Raw genomic sequence first — 26,021 nt, forward strand, 5'->3', positions numbered from 1 at the left:
AAATGCTCAAGCTGAATCTGAGCCAGCTCTGGCATCTGTCGCTTGAAATACCTCAGAAACAGTAGAGATGGAGAGCTAACCGGCTAGCATCTGTCCCACACCAAGGAGGTAACAGGAAGAATCTGCTGCCTGGTGGTAAGAAACTGTCATGGTGAGTTTCATGACAACCAGCCACACTCAGGAACTAAAAATGCAAACATAATTTCCATGTCACCTTGCATAAGAACCTCTGCTTAATTCACTCCACAGGATGCTGACAGCATTTTTTCTAGCCTGTCCCCATCAAAGGAAGCCACTCACAAGTCCCTTCCCTGTGACCCTGGTAAGAATCACTACTCGATGTAAAGACCTGAAGGAACTAAATCTAGACTATTTGATCTCTCCCTTCTCCACCTTACAAATACTTCAAAGATTTGCTGCAAAATTTAGTATGCCCTCCATCATTCATCCTCTCCATCACAAGGTGATGCAACACTGCATCTTAGTGACACAGACAATACAAACTGGGCAGAACATCCCCCTGTCAGCATAGTGGTATATACTGTGTCAAAAAATAAAAATAAAAAAATCAGTCTCAAAAGATATGCTCCACTCTTTTTATCGTCTGGTTATAGGTAACAAGTCTGACTTCTACCATTCTACTGCCTGACAAAGAGCAGTTTGGTTTGGGAGGTTGTTGTTTGTTATGTTTGTTGTTTTGTTTTGTTTTTTCCTGCTCTTGCATTTTCACAACTATGTTTTCACTTATATGCTCATATTATTTCTCAAAGAAGGGTAAATAATTTAGCAGCACTCAGGTTCTATTAAAATATACAACAATAAAAGGGATTCTTTGGTTTTTTTTTACTCTTAGAGCCAAACTACTTACTTGAAACCACCTATTGTAGAACACATTGTTTCATGCTACTATTTCCCCTTCTATATTTAATGTTTCTTACTCAGTGCTTTAAAAGGAAATACAAAGTTTCAGTGCATTCACACACATAAAGCGATACACAAGACTTCTGATTTGCCATTATTACAGGTTATAGAACTGGCTACAAATAAGAGTCAAACTCTTACATGTACAAGTATTTGACTTCAGAGGCTACAACATATGCATCCCAATGGAATCTTGGTATTTTCATTTACAGTCGTTCCACTGTCTCGTTTTACATGCTTCAAAACCCCGTTAGCCAGTTTTGTTAACAGTGGCTTTCTTGACAGTAGCTCATACTGAGAAGAAAGTAATGAAGAAGAAAGAAGATGAGATTTTCTTCATTATTATGAAGAACACAATACAGACTACGTTAATGTGATACACTATAGTATGTCTGAATTCTTCTGAAGTGTACTGCTTTCTAAACTAAGTTACATAAAATATTTCTCTGTAAAGGTAAACGCTCTCTAAAATATGCACACGTGTTCATTTCTATTTTTTTTTAATTATTTTTGTTACTTTCAGATGACATGTGGTCTTGTAGAGGTATTTAGCAGTAATGTTATGTCCATGTAAATTCTCAGGATACAAATGTAAATTGTGTCCCTGAGTAACTGAATTGATGTAAATTTACTGAATTCTATAGGAACAGAAGTAAAAATCTGTGAGAAGAAAGGAAAGAAAAAGAAAAAAAGAAAAAGAAAAAAAATGGAAAAGAAAAAAAAAATTGGAGTTAGGTTCATATAAATCAACGTATTGCCCACAACTTTGTTTGCAGGCTTACTTGGAATTTATTGGACAGTTATAAAAGGTTCTTCATGACTTACTTTGTTGTTGTGAATTAATTTGGCATGATGTCTTATTCTAATTGTCCATTTTCAACAATCTTATTAAATAAAAACCTAGTGGCTACACAAATAATGCAACCATTCTCCAGTATAAAGAGGTGGCTATTCCATAAAACTAAGCTGATTATGATTACTTTTCAAAATCTTAGGATGACATCCCTGATGGGTAACATTTCTGTCTCCTTCAATTCTCACAACTTGGAAACAGTGCTGGAGAGCAGTGGTAGCACACCACCTTTTCATTCTAATAGTGTAACAGATAAAATGTAAAAACAATCACAATTACCACTGGTTTAGGAATCTCAAAATCTCTAACCACTCTAGGGTGGTATACACATCCAGTAAATGGGGCAACACTTGCTTTATGGTGAAAAGAAAATTCTACTACTGAGAGCTGGCTTTTGACAGGAAACATGCAGGATCTTCCTGCATCTTAGCTTGTCCATAAAATAAACAATTTTTTGTTATCTCAGCTACTTCAGCAGGACTGGAGAAGCATTACGTTAGTCTTACTATGTCAAAAGCATATGATAAACTTCTTACATTCTAGGAGGAGTAAAGACTATACTGTCTTTTCAGTCAGTAATTTAGGAGTCCAGGTCTTTATAGTCAGCTCACTTAGAAAAGCCAAATAATAGTTGTACATCTGAAATATTTTAGACATATTAACAAATGTGTGTGCTTGTCATGATAATGACAATTCCCACTGACAAAGACATCAAATCTCTACCTAAGTGACATGGCACTTCAGCTCTTGCTATGGAATTTGCTTCTTTAAGTTGTAAGGACATACATACAGGGCCTGCATTGTCCTACATAGCACAAGATAGTGAAGCAGCTACAGTATTCTTTGACTTGGCTTACTACCTATTTTGGAAGGCATAGCTTCACCATTATATACCTGTCTGGCTTTAACACTGAGGATATTCAAAATGTTCTCTCAATCTTGCTGAACATAGTTTTAAGACATCTGAGAAAGACTCAGAAGCTAACTAGTCCTGTATAAACCATCTGACAGCACTAGATGGTATCTAGACTTTGTCTTAAGCAACATATAATACTTCTCAGGAATATCAGAATATGGCAAAACATGTTTGCTTACAAACTGGTATCACTGATATGCCTGGGTCTAATTTCAAGAATGTCCTTCTGTCTGCACTTGGAAATCAAAATTCCTGTGGCAGTGGGCACAGCATAAAGACTTTTGGAGCTTGAACTTTTGCCATTCCAGAAAAGAAGCCATATGGCGATGCAGAAACACAGACATTAAATGCTTCAGGTTAAGATTCTGTCTGTATGAATTAATCATTTGAATGACACCCAAGACTAGGCACAGACCTAAACAGAAAAATCATACTTATTAGTAACATAATTTCATTTTGTAGGCCACCCCAGGTTTTCCAGTGCCTAAGTGTCTCTCTACTTTCTAATTCAAGTGGGTTTGCAACAAAAAAATATGTTTGGACCATTCGATGGCTGTTTATGCAGCAATCTACTGAAGGCATCTGAAAGTAATCTACCAAAATGTCTAAAGTTGTGCAGACCAAAAAAGAAACAACAAAAACCTAAATCTATTTACTTATTTTTTCCTTTTTTTGTTGTTGTTAGTTTTGTTGGTTTTGCTTTTCTTTGTTTGCTTTTCCAAACAGCTGTCTATAAACTCAAAAGCTATTTTAAAGCAATTCTATTAACTGAAAATAGGATAATAATTCACTGCAAATGCAAACAATATAATATTATAAAAGAGAAACTCATTCACAGTGGAAATTATTCTGCAAGTGTTACTTTCTCTACTTAGTAAACAATTAATGCTAAATCTTGTGTACATCACTGAATGTTGAAATTGATATTTTCTACTTGCCATCAGATTCTTACAGTATTAATCCTTACAAAAATGACTTTTTTTTTCCTAGAAGTTTCATACAATGTTCTGTGATCCTATTTACCTTAAAAAAGAAATGCCTGCTTTTATAACCAAAAGGGAAAAAAAAAAAAAAAAGAGGGAGAGAGAGAGAGAAATGCATTAAGTGACTGTAGAAGCAAACCAACTCAACTGGGGCACCACGACCAAAGCAAGCCCTGTAATAGTATAATGACCTTTAATGAGTGTCTGGGGAAACAATATAGTCCTAGCATAAAAGACAAAGGGCAAAACCCATCATGGCTCCACTGACACTAATTTAAAATGATTTTCAGAACAACTAAAGAATGTAAGAGAGGTAATCTGATCCACCAATCTGACCTCACTTTGATTCTGGGGCCATGCTGCTGCCATTTCTAATTGTCAAACACTCTACATTTCACATCTGCTCATATTTAATGAAAAGCTGACTCTCACCACCATTCTTTGAGTTAACTAGTTCTGTCAAGATGGGCATCATACAACCCCTGTGTGCACTGCAAAGAAAACATAGTGATTTCTGTTGAAGCCATGCCAGTGAAATTTTGCATCTGTATATGTACTTTTAATTGGAAAAGAAAGGCTTCTGCTGATTTATAAAGAGCATGAATCAGTATTGATTTTTGTACTTATTATTAACAGTCAAGGGTGACTAGTCTCAAAAGGGGAAGAGTGAATTCTCTTCTGATTTGACGGAGTGATGAAGGGGGGAAAAGTCCCTTGAAAGATAGGATGGTAAAAATCCTCACAGTTGTCAATACCACTTATTCTTCGAAATGTAACATAGATTTAGCATGTTTCCCAGCTAAATCTATGTTTTTTCAGCGCTGTTTTTGGTGGCAATAATACCATGCAGTGGAGGTTTTTGGCTCAGCTAGCAACACAATAAAAAATGTTTACTTTTACTGCCTTACATGAATTCAAAGTCATGGTAAACCTACAAATTATGTTGTGGGTTTTTGTTTTGTTTTGTTTTCTTTTTTTTTTTTTTTCCTTGCCAAATAGTGCTCATGGCAGAAATTTCACTTATCTGTGGGGGACTTACTCATTTAGCCCCATCTGGTAGCTGTTAACACCTGCGCTGGGACCCAACCACTTAATCTCTGTACTAGTCTGTATTAATGCAAACAATACCAGACACTTTTAGAGAGGCTGTTAGGTCACAGAAGTGACAGTGCCTGCAGAAACTCTCAATCCAGGAAAGTTTCACAGTCACTATTCTTAATAAACAAGTACTGTTTGCTGTGTTTGACTCTAATACAAGGCTCTCTACAGGATAAGAAACTCCTATAACTTGGAATAACAATTACAAATGGCTCTCAGAGAACTGCAACGAAGTAGACAAAAATTACATTTAGGGTGCTTGCACATATAAACAGAGAAGATTTCTGCCAAAATCTCAATGAAATTCTGTTAGAATAATTTAAATGACACAGTCTTCAGATATAAAAATGATAACAAAGATCACAGTATTGGTATATACACCAATATATATTGGTATATACATTTGAATCTGGAAAAACAGTTCAAATGTCAAAATAGCTGCAGCAGTCATTCACCACATGGACTACACATTGCAGTAAACTTATGGCATCAAAAGGCAACCAGATGCATAATCTACTAACTACAGTATGTTCTTAATGGTGGAATGTGTTTTTATTTGTAACGACTTGTAAAGTGGACAAGCATTCTCATCCAAATTCCTAATATTTCTTCTGAATAACTTGTCAGTTTTACTTTGCATTTGGTTAGGGAAAGGAAAACAAATCCATCCCAAGATATAGTTCTGCCTGTAATGGATGTCTGAAGAGGATAGGAGACTGAGAAAAATCCCTATTAAACAATCTCACTCAATAGTTGACATCACACAGACAAAGGAAGCTCCAGAATCCCTATGCCTTACCCAAAAATTAATGGCTACAAAGAGTTCTAATTTCTCTCTCTTCTCCCATTCTAACTCTAGTCTTTCAAAAGAGCTCTTGGGGCACATTCCAGAATTGTGTTTTCCTGCAGGATAGATTTTGCTGCTAATTTCAGACAGTTTGTATTATGAAGTCATCATCAGGTGAGACCTTCTTAAAAAAAAAATACAAAATGTAAATCCATTTTACTAAAGTATTTGCAATGTCCATATCAAGTGGAAGGCCCTGCCTTGTTAATCATAAAGGGATACAAACGTAATTAAAGATTATGGGAGCAGTCCAAACTAGAATGTCAGCTACTGTAGCTTAGCAGCTAAGTTGTATTCTGTACATTTACTCACTGCGTAACATATATTGCTATACTGATGTTACTATTGAAGTTGTCCATTTAGCACCAGTCACAGATTTAGACACAGACCTGTTCCTCCAATAATGCACATATTGGTTAATTAATTAAAATTTATATTGTATGAATTAAATTAAAAAGATGTCATCAAACTGCACTACTAAGGTCCTGCAAGCTATTGCAAGAGCATGCCTCATAAAGAGCACAAAAAGCAAAATAACGAATTACATTATTCATTATATTAAAAATAAATAGAAACAGAAATATAAATACAGAGCTGTATTAGGATTTAGTTTTGAATTTTTTAAAAAGCATCAGCCCAATAGAACTCACAGAACTACAATGTACGACACAAGACAGGGATGATACCACAGACACCACAGACATGGAACAGCATGTGTTGGTGTTAAAACTTACAGGCACGTAAACTGGTGGAGCAATCATTAACAGAGACAGAAGAAAGTGGGAAGGCTCTCTCAAGGGTGTCCATGTTACTATGTACACTGCCTGACATGCAAGAGCAGTCACGCTCAGAGCGTCCGCAATCAAAACAACATGCCAGTTTCATTCTCTTGTAGATGGACATCTTGGCTATAACCATGTGTTGGATGGGAGGAGAGGAAGAGCAGCAGGTTAATGGCAAGATTATATATATAACAAGGCAGCTGGAAGGTAATTTAAGGGATTTAACACAGGCCTTAGTTTATGTTAACAGTCTTGACCCAGAAAAAAAAATGCAATGAGATTATTGATAACAGTTTGGCTGTACATTAAAAGTAGGGCAAAAGATAAACTGTTCTTTATTTCTCTTCAGCCATATAGAGTGACCGCAGACATAGGGAAGAATTACTGATTACAGTAGAATGTTTGGATTAAAAAAGAACATAGTAAAAGCAGAAAATCCTAAGAATATATTCTTCCCGTGGCACAATTAATACTGCTGGGCTAAAATGATAAGAAGATATAATGCTGATAATTCATTAGATGTTTTTGGCCTACTTTGCTTCACTTAGAAGTTGAAAACATATATGTGTATATATATGTATAAATATGCATGTATACACACACAGAAACACACATACACATATTCTTACATACACACACATATACATGTATACACATACATAAATATATATACACATATGTAAATATATTTATCCTGAAATATGTGCTAATAATTGCTTTGCATTAAACTGTGCCAGGGAACTTCTTTATTGCAATTATTTACACGTTACTGGAGAGTTACAAGATGTGCATAAAATTTACTGAAAATCTGACTTCATTTACGTTGCATCTTCAGGAATTCAAATTAAGTCTTGACAGAATACCAAAATTTGCTGATATAAGTGACACAACTAATAATGGCAAATATGCTTGACATTAAAATCAGTTCACAAATAAGGCATCACCAAAAGCACACAGAGCATTGGTACACTGAAACATGCTGAACCAATCACTGGCACGCTTTCTCCTCCAGAGGATACTGAGTCTGCATAACCCAACAAGATTGAAAGGTAGATTGAGAACCAAATAACTGAACATAGGTTTAGGCACCAATTCCAACTGAATTTCCAGGTTGGAATAGAAAAGTTATGTCCTTTGGTCACAGGAAGGATATTCTCCTTATTCTATATTTCTAGAAATATACAGCATCCTGTTTTAGAAAAATGCTGTCATGTAATTACCTTCATACAAACGCATATGTTACCTCAGTCTCAAGTAAATGTACGTCTGAAGAACTGTGAAAGCCACTTCAATTGCTTCACATGTTGCACTGAACCAACACTTTTGGTAATGGTTTAGATTGAACTGACTCAAATTATGCTAAAAACAAAACAGAACACCAACAGGCAAAAACAAAACCTTAAAAGCAGATGTAGTAAAAAGGTAATGTTTCTCTGGCCTGTACCTTCAGTTTAAGATTGAATCTTGGTAGTAATATTAAATTTTAAATAGTTTCTTCTTTTTTTTTTCCTTTTCTTTTTCCCTCTTTTTTTAATGCTACAGTCACCAGGGAAGAGGGATTGTAATTGCTCAAATGGGTCAAGTCCTGTTCTAAGGCCTTGATGACTTGCCATACAGTATATTTTTCAAGCAAGGGTAACATTATGATTGTGGGAAACAGGCACTGAGGGAGATGAATGAGTGATCTCTTCAGCAGCGACTCCATTCCTCTAAAACTGTGCACACATGACTACTGTCATGTTCTTTCAGCATCCTAGTAGAGTTATCTTAGAGCTGTTCAAAAAGTCATCATGCATCATCAGGCTTGTTCATTGCATGGTTCATCATTTCTCAGAGCTTGGCTTTTAGAAAGAAGGTTTCCACTGCAGCTTTTGATGCATTCACATTCAAACTACACAGAAAATTCAAAACAGCATTTGTTTTCCCATAGTTTCCCTCTCTCTAACTTTTCCCAACATATTGTTTAAAACTGAAAAGTTGGGTAGAGAAAAAATGTCCCCAGAAATATCGAGCATTTCCAGTATGCCTATTTTATTATTTTAACTTTAAGGAAACAAAAGAAAAATAATGAGCATTTATGAGATACACTAACAGTAGGTGAGGGAAAAGGAAGGCCCATTTAGTTTTAATTACAGCTGTTTTGAAAGACATTCTCTAATCAAATGCTGTAAGCAAAACACACTGACCAGATATTCTCAGCTGCTATTGGTTAGTAACAGTCCCTGGTTTTCATTTACTTGAATCCATAACTTTTCAACAGTCAATAATAGAAAAGATCATATTTATTAAAATTAAAAAAACAATCATCCTAAATTGCAAATGAGATTGGGAAAGAAAACTTTTTGCACTATTTTCATTAGACTTAAACAAATGAAGGTGGAAATTTAAGTCCATCTGTTCGATTGGGAAGTAAACCATGGCACCTCTCAAAAGTAATGCCCTTTCAGGGACTGTTTTTAACTATTATTATCAATTGTTCTGGAGATCATGCATCATTTCAATATTTCACATCATTAACATGCACGAAACAGGCTTGGACCTGGAAATATAAGTAGCAGATATGACTTGCCATAAGGCTTTCAACCAGTATATAAGCAACTGTGTACCATAGCAATACAATTTGTAAAGGAAACATGCTGTTACTCTTCATTCATGTTAAACAGTCATTGTTACATTCATACCAAATACAATATTAATTTTCTTTTAAATTAAACAAAACATGGGTTATTATTAGGGATGAGTAGTGACAAGATCCAAGACAAGACAGAAATGATTTCAAATGGTTCAAGCCACACACATACCATTCCTATTAGACTTCCATAAAGATTAACGAAAAATGGGTACCATCAAAGAGACAGGGGGACCTTAAGAACAGCCTCCGGGTGTTAAATTCATTTGACACCTGTAGCACCTGCATAAGAATCATTTCATTTCTACTCATAGAAGTGTTGTGGAGATTGAATAGAACTGTTACGTGCAACTAGTGAAAACGTAAGTTGGGATTTAAAGGAAATTACCTCCCTATTTCCAATTGAACAATAAATGGATAAAAAGGAAGAAGAGATCCTTCTACTTATTATTGATCACAAGCCCCCAGAATTTGTGAAAATACCAGGGGAAGTAATCATGGACACGGACATTGGACTACTTAAATAATTTACTGATAAAAAAAGGCCTACATGAATGAGACTAATTTTCGGAGTTGTGAAAAGCAAAACAATAGCAAAAATTGTTAGTTACCTATAAAAACAAAGAAATGAAAAACTTGTTGCATTTTTGTTCTCAAAAGGTAATGTCCTTTCATTCTAAATAAGGAAGAAACATGGCTTAGATATCTACACTTCTAGTTTTCTTATCTCAAAATCTCAGAAGAACCTAGTTAACTTTTCTAGATTGTCTGGGTCTGGATGTGTAACTTAGAGTTCATAAATGGTAGTGGGAAATACTTCCAGTTGCAAAAATAAGCAAAGGAAGCTGCAGATTATCGTCTTCCTAGGATGTCAAGAAACAGCTCCTTTGTTAGAAAAATAAAAAATATAATAATAAATAAATAAAAAAATAAACGAAGGATCCCTTCATCTTTGGTGATTTGTTTTCATTTGTTTGTTTGTTTTCATTAACTGTACAGGCTACCCATTTCTAATATTCCACTCATCACTACAGCAATTTTCCTTGTGAACTCAATATTAACAAAAAGTAGATCTATGAGGACATCTAGTGGTCTACTATGAAACAACAGCTGGTTAAGAAGAACCAACTGGAGTTTTCTTGACCAGCAAATGGTTCAGAAACATTCCCACTTCAATTAAGAATTGAAACACATACAGTGACATTTCAATTCTTCAAGTTCTCATTATCCACACTAAGAGTAAAATAACAGCAGCATTAGTGAAAGACCTGACTGATTTGATCACTCTCAGGGATGCTGGTTAGCATCAAAAGACAAATTTTTAAAGAATTTCCCTTAGCACGATCTCTTTTCTGAAAAAATACAGCAGCATTTCTTAAATTATTTTTCATAATTTATTTTCTCTTAACACAACAGGCAAAGCTATCTCTCCATTATTTAATTTTTACGGAACTACTTTAATAGCACCAACTCAGCTTTTTCATTATCTATCTTGCAATTTTTTGCAATCAAAGGCAATTAGTTGGTTCCATGTGATAATTAATATGTTGCAGCTCTTTGTCAAAGCTGTAGAATTAGTAGACATCCTAGCCCTTTTAGTAGCTAGAGAAAGTAATGCCATACTTATAGACCAACTCATTTTAATATTTAAATATCACTGTGAACTCTTCTTCATTATGCTAAATAAGTCTCTCATCCAGCCAGTCTCTCAGAGTGAGTTGCATTTCTGAGCAGACTGAAGCTTTAACTTCTTTTTTTAAATTTTTTTTCCATTTCTGCAATACGTGTTTTAAAATACTTTTTTTTTTCTTTTTTAAGAGGAGCTTCTTTGTTTGCTTGTTTCTAGTTCTACTAGCTTATGTGGTCCAGAAAGGGCTCAATACAGACATGTACTTAAAATTAATACATTGCAATAAATAGACCTAAATTATTTCCAGCGTTTTGCCTTTAGGTCTACTGATTCATTGTTTCATCCATACAAATTAGTTTCTTTCTGGTTTGTAAACTCTTATTCTGCTGTCCTGTCTTGACAATCTGCTTTTTTGCGCTCCCCATTTTTCTGCTTCATCATTCTATTTTCAGATAGTATCTTGGAGAGATTTCTGTTCTGCATATGAACTCTTTCTACCACAGTGGGGGGATCGCAATTCTTTACTGTACTAATGGTATCCAAATCAATAAAATAAAAATAAATAAATAATAAAAAACCAAACAACAAAGTAATGCTAACCATCACACAGGCCACCACAATTACAAGATGGCTGGCAGTATATAATGCAATTCCAGGAGTATCATTTTTTTCTGTATTCTTTGCAAGATCCTATGTTGTATACAGCCGAGAGGTGAAAAAATATCACAGTCCGGATTAAGATCTGAAGTGTTATCAGAAAATAAATTCATAATGTCTGGTGAAATGGTGAAAAGTCTCATATCTTCACTTAGAGAGCTGTAGTTGTGGTATAGCTACCAGCCTCAATCTGATGCAGCAGTGCATGCTTCATTGCACCTATGAAATATCTGATCCCTCTTGCTGTTTGAAAGAACAAGTTCTATAATCCTAACACTGCAATATAACCAGTATATTTTTCATAGTGCTTGTATTTCTAGAAAGCTTAACTCTCTCCATGTCCAAAATACTGTGTTTATTTAAATTATAATGACTGTACACACGAAAAGTAGCTGGTAAGAGCCACAGATTCTGAGCACTTTGAAGCAGTCAGATTTAGACTGATGCAAAATGGTCTATAAACTTCATACTCTAATAATTTTTTTACAGCTTAGGTCCTGATAAAACAGTGTAGCTCTACTCATGTAATTATTTCCATAAGCAAAACTGTTATAGCTGGGGAAAATGATCACTGTAGCTTGTTTGCTATACATGAAAACTGTAACCTTATATATTCAAAGCTAAAGAAACATTTAATTCATTGTCTGGCTTTATTTTTGACAGTGGGGAGAAAGGAGTTAAATGAGGACAGTAGAAGACTGCTGTGTTGTCCCTTGTGTCAGTTATGCAACGAAAACTAAGTACAAAAAAAAATTGAACACAGATCTGACAATGAATTCGGCTTAATGAGGCAAACAATGCTATAGTGCTTATTACCCCAGCCTAACCAGTAGCTCTGAAAACTCATGAGAAATCTCTAGGTCTTTTCAGAAATGTCACTGCCAAGATCTCCCTTTCAAATAGGGAAAAAAGACAAAGTTGTGGGAAGAAGGAGCAAAAAAGTGGAAGAGGGGAAAACTGCTGTATTTTCGTCAACGTCACCCTAATCTCCGTGGGTGGAAACGATGAGAAACTTGTGGGTATGACGTCACTGCTACATGCAACATAAATAAAGAAAATAACCAAAATACTAAACAAAAATACTCTCCGCTAGAGAAAGACAGGTTGGACCGCACTCTGGGCTACAGGGAACCCATTTTTACTCACAATAGATCACTATCAGTGTGCAGTTAAAATATAGTAGGGGCCGTGTTCCAAGGCAGCAAGAGGAAAAATAAATCAAAAGTTTGTCAATTATCATAGATTACAAGAAATTCCTTCAAACACATCAATGTACACATGATATGTCCCTTCTGGGGTTCAGCCCCATCGTTCACAGCAAGCACTGTCACTGGAAAAAATATATACAGAATTAGACCACAGTTGTTGCACAGAATGAAAGAAACAGGAGGAGCAGGTCATCCAGTTCAGAGATTTCATCCCAATGTGGCTACATTTTATATAATTTTTTTTACATGTATTTGGCCCCTTGCCGAAAAACCTACAGTTAAATGGCATAGAGAATGAGATTGAAAGCATTAAAAAAATATGTTAACAATCTGTGAATAAAATTTCCACGCAAACATTTATCTGGACAATGAGACATCAGTGTTCATATGTTATTCAGTGAGTGAGATAGGTAAGGAGAAAGAAGAGTGGCAGAAACTGTAAAAGGAAAGCAAGGTTACATTAATTATCTGTGGCCTCATGGAAATGTTCTGACCTTCCCTGAATCATTAATATTGGGCCTAATGGGTTTGAACAAATAGCTATGTAGGTAAACTCACGTTTAGATCCCAACAGTATCAGCAAGCTAATGTTTATATAGTATCTAAAATGATGTGCAACCTCAGAATCATTATTACAAATGTGGTCTTCCAGTGACACAGGAAGCTCCATTAATTAAAGCTACAATAAGTAAGATTTCAATTTAAAGAAGATATTCTTTCACATTCAATTCACCTGAAAGTATCAATATCTACAAGCAACCCCTTCATTTCATCTTACACATTTTCCACATTCAGCTGTCTCTAACTGCTCTGCTGCTCATTAATATTTATATACTTATATAGGACTACATAATTGCTTGTGATTATTTTTGTTGTCTTTAAAAATCAAGTTGTTAGCTTAACTGCTGATAGATCAGTTGCAAGTTTCCTGCCTCAGTGGAGAAAGTATGTTCTTAATGTTCTGTTTTGGTTAGCCTGCAGTTAAAGACCAAGGAGTTGGTTCAACTTACAGATAGATAACACTATTAGGATTTTCAAAAAGGTCAGTGATTTGAAAGCTAAAACTAGGACATTTAATGTGAATAACAGTCTTTACCTTAAGACTTACCTTTTAAAAATATATACCCAGTCCCATTAAAGGGATCTTGAGACTGTCACTGGAATTAATGATCAAAAATTACTAACTAATGTTGAATTTTTTTTTTTTGGCTGATTGGCAGAACTTCAAAAGCAAAGACACTGCATTATTCCTAATGGTTAACCAAATGTGTGTGGGGGTGGAGGGGAGAGGGCAGATGGGGAGAAAGGAGAGACAATTAAAGGGAAAACTAATATTTTGCTGTCTTTCTTTTCTTTTTCACCCTACTGAGGGAATTTCCCCCTTAGTACTCAGTGCTCACTGCAGCAGCTCTGACAATCTCCTTCCTCAGCCTCACTACATCCATCATTTTGTTTCTACATCTATTTATTGGACCAACTGTCCCTTTTAAGACATTCCACATTGCACCATACAGTTGTCACTCCCACCTCTCCATGGCCCTGTTGATAACAATGTATCTATTGCGCTGGCTGGGTCACAGGATGCCCTGTTTCCTCCCTGGTTTCCTAGTACTGAAGTCATGTTACTGTTCACGCTTAGACCTGTGTACCATGAATTACTGATTCCCATCTTTTTGCAACATGTAGGTCTCAGATTAAAACACCAAAATTTCAAATTTTTCTTTCTGAAACAGCACAAGTGTGAAAAGCATACACAATGTGAAAGCATAGAGAACATACAAAAAATAGGTCTTTTGTTTATAAGAATTGGACACAATTAAACAGGTAACATATTCCTTCTTAAGTGTTGTGTAATTTCGTAACAGAAAAGATTAGCTTTCTAAGTTACTGGCACCCTGAGGCATCTGAAACCTACTTTACCAGAACTTACTCAGTGGTCTCATTGGCTTTGGCAGCAGTTCAAACGTAATATTCTTAAAGGGATAAACTGCTCTTGAACAATATGGTAGGAATTTTTTTTTCCAATATGTTAGGCAATACATACATTCCTTTCACATCAGGCATGCTTTCCACATTCCATTTCTCCTTGGAAGAAAATTTCCATTTTCCATCAAAGCCTCAGCTGTTTTCTTTCAATTATACTACTTTGTTTCACACTTCTGTGGTTGGTTGTTTTTTTTGGGTGGGAGGGGAAGTTCCTTAAAAACTTTTTAAAATCCATAGAATTCACCCATTTCAGGTATTCCTTAAAGTTAGATATGGTCCAGTTCAGGCTTTGTTTCATCTTCCAAAACAGTGCAATGATGGTGCCATGACTGAATGAATAGATATGGCAGGGTTTTCTTCCTCTTAAAAATACTGGTAGAATAGGTTTGATCAAACAAACCAAAAATTCTGAGATGTTTCAATTTACCTAGTCAGTGTTCTGTAATGAAAACGCTTCTCCATAGCAAGATGGAAAGGAATGCACAAAAATATTTGTGCATCCATAGAGAAAAGGATCTCTAAATCCTTTAGATTTCACTATTACATTCATGGATCAAACACAACTATGTCTAAAATGTGGTTCTAACAGTTCCTGCAAAATATCTTCTAAATGTATATATAAATGAAATAATAATTTCTCTATATTATAAAAATAGAGATGTAAAGTCTGATGTCATTTCCCAAGCTCAATTAGTTCTTTACACACAATTTTCCAAAGAATTTAAACAGCAGACCTAACAACACAACTAAACCAAATGCAGGTATTTCAGATATGGAATCTGTTGAAAGAATATGTTTAAGGCACCAATCTTTATCTTTTTTTAAGACAATCCCTTTCTCTAGGAACTGATGATTTATTTCAGTAATAGCTTACTTCAGTAGTTACATGATGAAATATTTTTCCCTAATCTCTTCTTTTACAGAATTGTACTCAGCAAGGAAAACAAAAGCTGTTTAGTTTACAGAAAACTGTTGGAATTACTGGATTTCAGGAACATATGAATGACAGCAGAACTTCATTGTTAGCTCTTTCTTAACTCTAACTATCTCTTAACTATCATAATTATATCTAGCTAGATTAACAGTTTCAGTTTTGTCAGCTTTGGACCCTAACAGATTTTTTTTTAATGAAGAAACAGGTGGGAGTGGTACAAAGTTTAATAAAAATAACTACAAAATGCAAATTGCATCTATGTTGTTGTGAATTTATGTTTTAACTTGCCTGTACCACTGTGTGAAACATCTAACTGAGTGTACAGTTATTCTTCAAGACTAAACAGTTAATGAGAAGGAGAAGGGGGGTGATAGAAATATTACTTACGCCGTTTGCAGCCACACTTTTTTATCCTTTTGGGATCTGTGATGTCATCATGGCAGGCCTTGCAGTAAAAAAATGCCCTGGAGAGACAAAATGGAAAAACTGACATATTTCTTAATCTGTACAAATGAAATTAGTGCCACATTTCTTCTTGTTGCAGTATCAAATTAATGAAACATGCCAGGGCTAATTTCCTTTAATCTTTGAAACTGTTTAGATATTTAAAGTAGGAAATATTTGCTTCAAGACCATTAAGTTCAAACATAAGACTCCAAATTAGTGTTTCTTTTAAAAGTAATTGGAAGATGTGATAATAATTATGATAGAGTCTATCAGTGTAGTTGTCTTTCATCATGGAAAAATTGAGCACCCAATGAATTTTGTCAAGAATGTATATGTATGTATGCATATACATAAAGTAAGTATTTAATGAAATCTCTGTTCTTATCAGGAACACCAACATTTTCTTTTGGAAAAACCATCTAGCACTCTGGGCCAGTTTTTCAGCCCAGCCACAAGTTGGACAACATTTTAGATAAAATGAGAGATTGCAAAGTGATCAATGTGACAATTATGTCAGATTTATGATTTATCTTCCTCCAACACCACCCCCTAGAGAAAACCTACAAAAAATTAGTCAGTTTCTACAGGAATATATAAATGGAAGAGCAGACACAATCTTGATTCAGATTTGTCTTTTATACTTGGTATTAGAGCAGAATCACAGTGATTTTGAACAGATAAGAAGTCAACACTTCTAAGAAAAGTATGTAATTAATAAGGTGAATAATCTAGGTCACCATGTGATATTCACGCTTATTAGCATCTCTCACTGAATCAAAATGCTCACCATTAGCCGAAACACAAAGAGAACTAGAGGGAAAAGGGTAAATATAAAAATAAAATTCCAGTTAAACAAATATGTATCTGAGTGCTCTCAGAGGAGTTTAATCATCGCTGTCGAGTCAACATGTTGCATAAGGCTACTGTGACAACATTTCATGAGATTTACACAGCTGGCCTGTAGCAGGACAGTTGCAGTTTGCCAGTACTCTTGCTGTCATAATAAAATAAACATACTTTTTAACCTGATGAATTTTCCTTGTACATATCCTCATCAAGATATGTTTTCTTCACATCTATCTTCCCCAAACTTCTCCCTCTGCACGCCCCTCAATACAAATTCACTGTCATAAACAAAGCTGTCACTCTACAGCTGAAAATTATCCATTAACATATTTTAAAAATCCATAATAATTTGATTTTCAGGCATTTGACTTGCTTGTTCTCATATTATTATACTTAATATTCTTTTCACTATAATTCCTTCAAAAAACTGTAAAAAACAAACAAACAAAATAAACCCCAAACCGTACATTGAAAGGCAGCATAGCTGATGCAATACTGTTTGCAAATACTTTAAAGTTGGTGCTAGAAATATGAGAGGATTGAGGTAATACTGTGCTCTTCTTTGTGTTCTGTGTAGACAAGAACTATATTACTTTTTCAAAAAATTATATATTTCAAATTCTCAGTAATTTTCATTATTTTGATATTTTGACATTCATTATATACCTGCTTTACTTGAAAATTATTTTCACTTTATAAAAAGTGTAGGAGTAAGTAAATGTTATCACTTAAATATTTTATATTTTTTTTTATTCAAGGGACATTAAATAATTATTTGAACACTATTTTATCACATTGCTATTTTATTCCTTTCAAGCGTTTTATACAAACCAGAGTAAATATGTTTGGCACTAGATACAAAATCATTAATCTAATGCAACTATAGTACTTCTAACTACAGTGAACCAGTGAAGCTGTCCCTAATGGTTGGAACATATTTCAAACTGTTTTTGTTGTATTTATTATTATGAAGACATAGAATATATTGCTTCAGTAAAGAAAAATTACAAGAACATAAATATTAATCTGCTAATGCAATTAGCATGTAAATACAGTAGCTTGCTCAAATCAATTATTTAATAGACTCTATACAAATAAGAACTACTTTAAACCTGAAACTTGGACAAAATTGTCAACTCATTTCTATCTCAGAGCAATTCCACTAAATCCAATTAATTAACAAGAAAACAGATTAATATATTTTGCATTTTCTAGTAAAATTCTGAAAAATAACCTCATATTTTCTTTACACACTTGTAAAATTATTTTAAGTCCTTGACATTTGAAACTATAATTAAGAAAATGCTATGTATGACCTCAAGGAAAGGTAGTTTCAATGATTTCTCAACTCAGTTTTTCACAAAAACCTTTCAACATATTATAATGAAAATCAGATCACATTTTTACAGGTAAAGGAAAACTAAAAAAGAAATAAATTAAATACAGTATGTTTAAATTTAATTATAGGAATATATAAATTACCTTTTAACTTCTTTGGCATCACTTGCAATGAAGAATCCTAAGGTACCTTCTTGAATCTTGACATGGTTTCCAGGATTGATTAATATACTGTTCAATGAAACAAAAACAAAAGCAAAACAAAACAAAAAAATAATTATTTTAAAGCTAATGTTCAAAACTAGCTTTTTTTTTATTCTACTATAGGGGACCCACTAGTTACAGAAAGCTGTAAGGAAATTTTAAGCCATTTTTCCTTGACATTTCCAATCAAATAACAGTCATCATTTTTACAAAAACTTTACTTTGAGACATTCACATGCCTTCTCCCAAAATCACATTAAGTGTTTACATATGTATTCTTATGTTTTAGCATTAAATATGGATTATACAAAACAACAAGTCCTCTCAGAAACACAATGTGTGAAGCTTAGTTTTTAGATCTCCTGCTCTGTCACAAAAAGTGGTGAACAGTTCAAAATATGGTGAAAAGAGCCAACAACCACCACTCAATAACAATACAAAATGCCACTCGTAAATGTTGAACCTTTTATGCAAATTTTTGCTGATTGTAGTGATATAGAATGTTAATGGGACCCCTATCTGCACATACAACGTTATTGCTTAAAAAAGTAAATACACACATACACTCAAGGGGAATGGTACAAGACAACCAGTCACGATAGCTGAAAAAACACAAAATGAATTAAAATTTTTTAAAATGCTGCAATGCAGCCATAGAAGAAGAAAAATAAGCCAACCATACTGACAAAATAGCCTCAACGTGAGATATGCTGTATCTCTTTATGAAATTTTTTTATTTTTGTGAAGATTTAACTCTAGATAATAGTTAAGGTAATTTGCAAAGTACAAAGCTATAGATCCATACACAGAGATAGTTATAAATATATTTTCCAGTGACTTTTACTGTTGCATAATATAATTAAGCTTTTGACTTGATAGAATTAAATACAGCTTGTGTAAAGTTCTATCTTTTCGTATATATTTTTTTAACTTGGTCTTTGAAAATCATGGTCTACTAACGGCATACATACACAATCTATTGTAAATAATGACTACCAGCAATTTAAATACTGGCATGAAAATACATATACAAAATTAGATAAAGCACATATTTGAACAGATATACGTCACTAATATGTAAAGGCCAAAAATCTTTAATGTCACTATTAGGATGAGAAATGGATCTCATTTTCAGGATGGTACTTATCACCTATGTATTAGTAATAAATGAGTATGATTAATAGTATACTTGAAACCTTTGCATAAGAATGTGGTTATGTATGACTATACATGGAAAAATGCCCTGTGAAAAGAATATTCAGGGTGCAAAAGAAAGCCCATAAGTTAAGAAGTAAAAGGTTGGTCATGCAGCCATAGCTTAGCCTACAATATACAGTCATCATAATACAATTCTTAATTTAATGTCTACAAGCTCCTTTTTTCTCACAATCTGAGACTATATTAATGAGCGTGCTATTGACATTGTTCTAGGAATAGATTTTAGTAGTTTGTCTTTCTTTAAACTCAGCATCATTTTTAACAAGTCTGCAGTGTTCATCACAGTGGAATATAAACAGAAAAACAGCTAAATAATCTATTTTATAAGACTATGAAGTTAAATTCCTACTCCACTGTACAGATGAGTTACAAATGACTCAATTGAGTCACTATGAGGTTAAATATTTATTTAGGATGCCTACAACTTATTTTTTAATATTTAGCATTGTATATCTCTGTATACAATTTCTTGGCACTTCTGCTGCAAGTAGAAATGCTCAGCAATTGGTAGGATGGCAGGATCAGAAATCAGTTCTCAAATAAAGCGTTTACCCAGATGTCCTTCCTCTTCCTTCATTCACAATTTCGAACTTCACAATAGTTCAAAATGAGAGAACTACAGAAAAATTGAATGCATCACCACAGAAAGCAGCTCCACAGCACATTTCAGTTGTATTACAAAAAATGAAATGTGATAATTTAAATGATGCCTACAGTATAATGCACACAGGTAAGTGGATATGCAGTAAGACTGCACAGTTAAAAGTTCGCATCTTTTTTCACTTCTTAGTTTATTGGACTTAATGGTTGTGCTTGCAAAACAAAACATTTACTTAATGTATTTTTAAAATGCAATTTCCCAGGTTTAAAAATGAAATAAAGCTGACAGAAAAAAAAAAATAGAACAAAAATTTGTTACTTGAGTCAATACACCAGCTCAAAGCTTTCTGGCTGTTCTAGGGATAGCTTAACAGGCAGCCAATGAGGCAGATTAAATATGTGCTCTACTTGGACACTCAAGGGAAAAAGAAAAAAAAAAAGAGAATTGCCAATACATGAAACCATGATCACAGACAAAAACAGGAGGGGATCTTCCTGCTAGTATCTCTCTGAAGTCTTTCTGCCAAAACATTCTATCAACTCCTTAAATTCACCTGCATTTAAGTCTCTAGCCTTTCTTCCTTCCCATGTCCTTGTTTTTAATATCATATTGATGATAATTTAGTTGTTAGAAATTTAGAGAAGCTAGTCTCATTTGTTTCCAGTAAGCTGTTCCTTCTAAAATATGAAAAGTTTACAACACAGTTAGGGTTGACTACACTTCTTAACTACCACTGAGTACTGCTCTGTCAAAGTAACACTTTCTTTTTCCTCCTATTTCATTCTTTGCCCTTAATGATGAAGATATTGCAGCTTTTCAGTGAAAACAGATAATCACTTTTTTTTTTCTCCCAGAACTTTAAGCTTGACAAAGTAATAAGCAGATCTTTTAAGAGGCTCTGAACATAATCTTAAAACAGAAGTGATTTAAGTTGCAGATGTACTGTGAGAATACTTCTGCATCACAAGATTTCCTGAGACACATTAAATTAATTCAGGCGGATCACAGAATAAAAAATATAGACTCTTATTTTTACCAGATCTTATGTCATATGCATTTTTCTACAAATATGTTGTATTTATAGCCACAAAATATAGATACGATCTCAGTTAATGCAGTATGAACCCAGCAGTGAAGACTGGTTGAAAATAAAAATTAGTTTGATCCAACACTGAACTGACAGGGAGCTACAAGAAAGGCTCGAAAAACTTCTGCTTTATAGGCAAACACCCTATATTTAATCAGATCAAAGTCATGAGTTTCTATTGAGTATGTACAGATTTACTGAATGCGCTGCTTATTAAAGCAGCAATTAGTTTATTTCTTAGGAGAACTGAGGTGTCATAGCTGCAGCATAACTAAAGTTATACTCTGATAAACACAGTAATATGTACAGTAAGGAAAATGTTTTTAATTAAAAGACTTTATCATAGGGGGAAAAAGGGCAACGAAAAATGAATCAAGCTTTAAAGCCTAACAAGAAGAATAAATCCATTAGTTATTTAGAGATGCATATATCTGTTTAAGCAGCTCATGATAAAGTGCACATATATATATGCCCCTAGTTGTGGAGATAAGTACATAGCAAAGTAATGTCTCGTTTTCATACACTGAGAAGGCTGGGAATTTCCCTTGTCAGCAACTTCTGTTATTTACTGTTCTTGTTTATTCTTCCTTCAAGGGTAATGATTTAGACAGCACTGAGAATGGGATTCATCTCACCTGTTTTAGAAAAGAAGCTGCTTTCAGGAACTGAAGTCTGAATGACTAAAAGGGATTATTTAGATCTACCCTGTTAAAGATAGGTGAGAATGAATGCCAGCATCAGTGACCAATTGAACGACTCATCCATTCATCAAAAAAATCTGATAGAGTGGGATTTCCTTATTTATATATATATATATTTTTTTTTTTTCTTCCGGATTTATAGGTATCTTTGTAACTGCTGTCTTTATCTAAAAAACAAGTCAATTGTTGAATTAAAAGAAACAATTATGGCAAAAATTTTGACTAAACAAATGACAAAAGCTGTAAAAACTCATTTTTAAACCTTGTGGTAGATGTACTGTACCATTCCCCACGTGACTAAAATAGTAACAATATCATGTAGTAATCAGAAATATATAATAATAGCTAATAATTACTAATAGAGTAACTAAAACAAGACTATGTGATATCACTGACTAAAACTATCACACTGTTAAATAAAGACAGCTATTTTTCTTGTTCCATGCCATGCCCAGATGAAATGCATCATTATTAGCCTAAAGGCTAATAACTGTGCCATGTCATTCACACAACTACAGACTTCAAATTGCAAAATTAGTTTTAGGCAATGTGTATTTTTGGGGAATGATTCTAAGTAGAGTGTGAGCGTAGGTGCACAAATCCCATTAGTGGGTGTTGCGTGCATAGCAGCTTCACACTGCACGTAACTTGTGAGCATTGCTTCTTTCTTCTGGGCTCTATCATTGACATTAATTCAGATCCATATTGTTCTACACAGAAAAATCCAGTAAGACACTTAAAAGAGTTCAAGGCAAAAGACAAGGCACATTACATGCTACAGTATATTAAGCCTTAATTACTACAAGCGTATAAAAAAGATTGCTCCCAGGAGTTACATCCTTCACAATAGTATCTACTAAATCACGGGTGTGAAGTGTTTTACTAGGGCATAATCCAAACTAGTTCAATGGCGCTGGTGAGTTCAGTACACTTTAAATAATTTAATTATTCCTTCTGGTTCCAGAAGCAATTGATTATCAATACAATGACACAGCACAATACAGTTTATTCTGGGAGCAAGCAACTTTACTTTGTACAACACTTCTTCATATTGTTAATCATGCCAGTGTTCACATGCCTTAACCACAAGATAATATATACTTAAAAGCAAGAAGCGAAGTAGAGGTGCAACAACTGCAGATCCTTGAAGATGCTAAGTGTTGCAGTAACTTCTCTGCAGTTGGATCATATAAATAATGCCAAACTGACAGGAAGCCACCTCTCTTTTCACACATCTACTCAGAAACCACAGGAGAATAAGACTAAAAATTAAACAGAACACACAGCACACACAACAAAACAGACATGGAAAGTAAAGTCTGGGGAATATGACGAAGAAGGAAATTAAAATGTTTGAATAATGAGAATGGGTCTCTGAAAAGCAAAACCAACAGACTGCTATAAGCAATTAGAGAAACAAGTGGGAGTGACAGAAAAAATATGAGGAGAGGAAGAGAGGAGAGAAGAAGATATGGAAGAGCATGCCTTCTTGATTCCATTCAATCCAATAGCAACAGGATAGAATGTTGACTACAGAAGGGCTCTCAGCATAGTGTAGCAAAAGAAAATTATACACATGCCATCCCAAAAGAAAAAAAAAAAACTTTAGAAAAACTTCAGTAACATCTTCACAAATGAATGTGACGTATAGCAGAAACTATCCATGGTACTTTCACTGGAACAGTACAATAAATTTAATTAGTACTGTATTACAATTAACTGGGCTCAAAACAGGATTAGCAATGCAAAGAATCAGGCATTAGGTTGTTAATGGAAGGTGAGACTACAAGAGAAAATGAACCACTATACTCTCAGACGTGTTTTGAAGGAAGACTGGGGGAAGAAGGACATCAATGAACAAATGAATATGAAGACAATATGTCAGCACAAGGGCTGGTACGAAAAGACGAAAAATACATCGTCATGATACAGTACAAATGAAAAAAAGACAAGGGGAGGTGTTAACAGTAAAGTCTATTTTTCAAATGTAACAGTCTCATAGACCGATTATTCCATAAAGGAATAAAAATTAAAGCCTAAAACATACTATTTCTTTTTATATTTCCTGCAAAGAAGTTAGTGCTTGAGTCACAAGAACCAATGAAGATACAAAATGCTATCCTGTCTCCTTTTTGAGGTTGGGGGCTCATATATAAATATACACACATATATATATACACACATAGACAGATGAATATATATATATATGTGTGCATATATATATATGTGTGCATATACAGAGAAAGATAGACAAAGATGTTATCTTCCTGTGTTCTTGGCAAGGAATTAGTCCTGAAGTTAGAAGGAGTGGAGGTAGGATTGAGGTTGGAAGGAAAGGTAACGAAGAGGGCATACCGCTTTCGGCTTCTGCAAACGACAAGAAAAAAATTGCAAATCAAACACTTTGATAGGAAATCAACTGACATCAAAGCAAAAGCAAAAAAAACCTTTATATAAAAGTCTCAAAGGCTCAAAGGTTTTTCTGCTGAGTATGAGAACAAATATATGGACAGACAAAGAAAATTTAACAAAAGGAGTAAACAAAGGGTGCAGGAGGGAAGAATCCAGGTTAGGCTTTCCTTCTTGCCTATGTGGGGGAAAAAACAAACAAAAAAACAAACAAAAAAAAAAAACAAGGAAAAAGGAAGTAGAAGTTATCTCTAAAAGGGATTTTAGATGAGGACTTTGAACATTATCAATTTTAAATTGATATTTTTTGCTATCTATTGACTAAGCCGTACTAGGACACATTCAGGTTGATGTTCTCCATATTCCTTCAGCAATTTTTTCTACAGGATAAATAAAACCTTCCAGTATATGAACTAAGATAATTTTTTAAAGATAAAGTATTTGGCTTACACTAGGTACATAAACAATTTACTTACAGCACACTTCCTGCTGACAATAACAATGATTATAATACTTGCTGAGATGAATGAATGGTTAGAGTTAGTGGTGGAGGAATGGCTAACTCATACTGGAACAACTAAAGTGCAGACCTTAGTATCTGGTCAGAAACCAATTAAAGTAGTCACATTTTGTATGCTGAGAGGTTTCTGTGTTAACTGAACAGTAATTCAAATATTTCTGATTATATAAATGTAGATGTAAATAAATGTAAGTATAGCTATAATTAATCCTTGAAGTATTCTGATGAGAAGCAACTGTATATATATTAAAAAAAAAGGCTATTTTGGCTATTAATTGACTTTGTATTTATCATACCTAAGAATCCATTACCTATATTAGGACTTGAAAAACTCATTTTACTTCAGAGTAGTTTCACATTCTGCTTTTAAGCAATCTTTTAAAATCATAACTTGTTTATAATCAACAATCTGATACTTCTTTATGTAATATTAATACCAATTGTGAAAAAATATAGTGGAAAAAAATTGAGCAGGAAGCTCAGCTAGTGCTAGTTGATGTACTGACTTGAATAAAATTGGATGATTTCAAATGACTACTGATCTCAAATTCAAACAAAAACATCATGACTTCATAACTAAGTAAACTTTTAAAGAATTTAAAGATACTAAAACATTGAAAATTCTGCTGCTCACTCGAAATGATACTGGGATTTTTTCTTAGCATTGAGGTGAACATTTAGACAGGGAATTAGAAAGATAAGGATTAGAAAAGCCCTTAAACTACCATTTGTGAGAGCTCCACACATTTCTGAATTCACTTTGTGGTTCCTTTAGCAGATATATAGATCAGATATATCATAACAAAAGTTAACAAAAATATAGTAACAAAAATCAAAGTGGTGTAAGATCTCCTCATTGAGTTAAGAGAAAGAATGATTTGAAACTTGAAACTTATCTCATCCTAGAGCTACAATTACACTTGCAAACCATGTTATTCTACTTTTTATCCTCGTTCTTCATCAGTTAAGGTGGTGCAAGGAAATGCAAGTAAGAAAAAGGTTTGTTTTATTACCCTTATGGTTAGATTAAGAGGCACCAGTTCATAAAGCCAGAAATAGGCACTCAACACATGTGTTGAAGAACACAGGAACAGTAAAACAGTAAAATTATCTTGCAGGTAGCAATCTGATTTATCAAAAACTGACTATAAAATTATCACTGTTTACTAAAGTCAGAAGTTACTCTTGTGGATCACGGTTAATAAA

The 26,021-nt window shown here is 34.0% G+C and overlaps 1 protein-coding gene across 10 annotated transcripts in view; it reads right to left on the reverse strand.

Moving 5' to 3' along the window:
• Positions 1-26,021, reverse strand: part of KCNMA1 (potassium calcium-activated channel subfamily M alpha 1) — a 422,031-nt gene that overhangs the window by 78,913 nt on the left and 317,097 nt on the right. For 4 of the 10 annotated variants that reach the window (XM_065746495.1, XM_065746491.1, XM_065746488.1 and 1 more), the window contains exons 17-19: positions 24,242-24,253; positions 18,220-18,306; positions 15,832-15,908 (exon numbers count right to left, since the gene is read on the reverse strand). In XM_065746495.1, coding sequence (XP_065602567.1) covers positions 15,832-15,908; positions 18,220-18,306; positions 24,242-24,253 — 176 coding nt within the window. Of the gene's footprint in view, positions 1-6,352; positions 6,527-15,831; positions 15,909-18,219; positions 18,307-24,241; positions 24,254-26,021 lie in introns of all 10 variants that reach the window. The other 6 variants (XM_065746496.1, XM_065746490.1, XM_065746489.1 and 3 more) reach the window with 3 other exon arrangements.

This window comes from Cyrtonyx montezumae, unplaced genomic scaffold (genome assembly GCF_038088225.1).
Source record: "Cyrtonyx montezumae isolate F1298 unplaced genomic scaffold, pur_monq_1.0 scaffold_4, whole genome shotgun sequence".
In the NCBI taxonomy this organism is placed as follows: domain Eukaryota; kingdom Metazoa; phylum Chordata; class Aves; order Galliformes; family Odontophoridae; genus Cyrtonyx; species Cyrtonyx montezumae.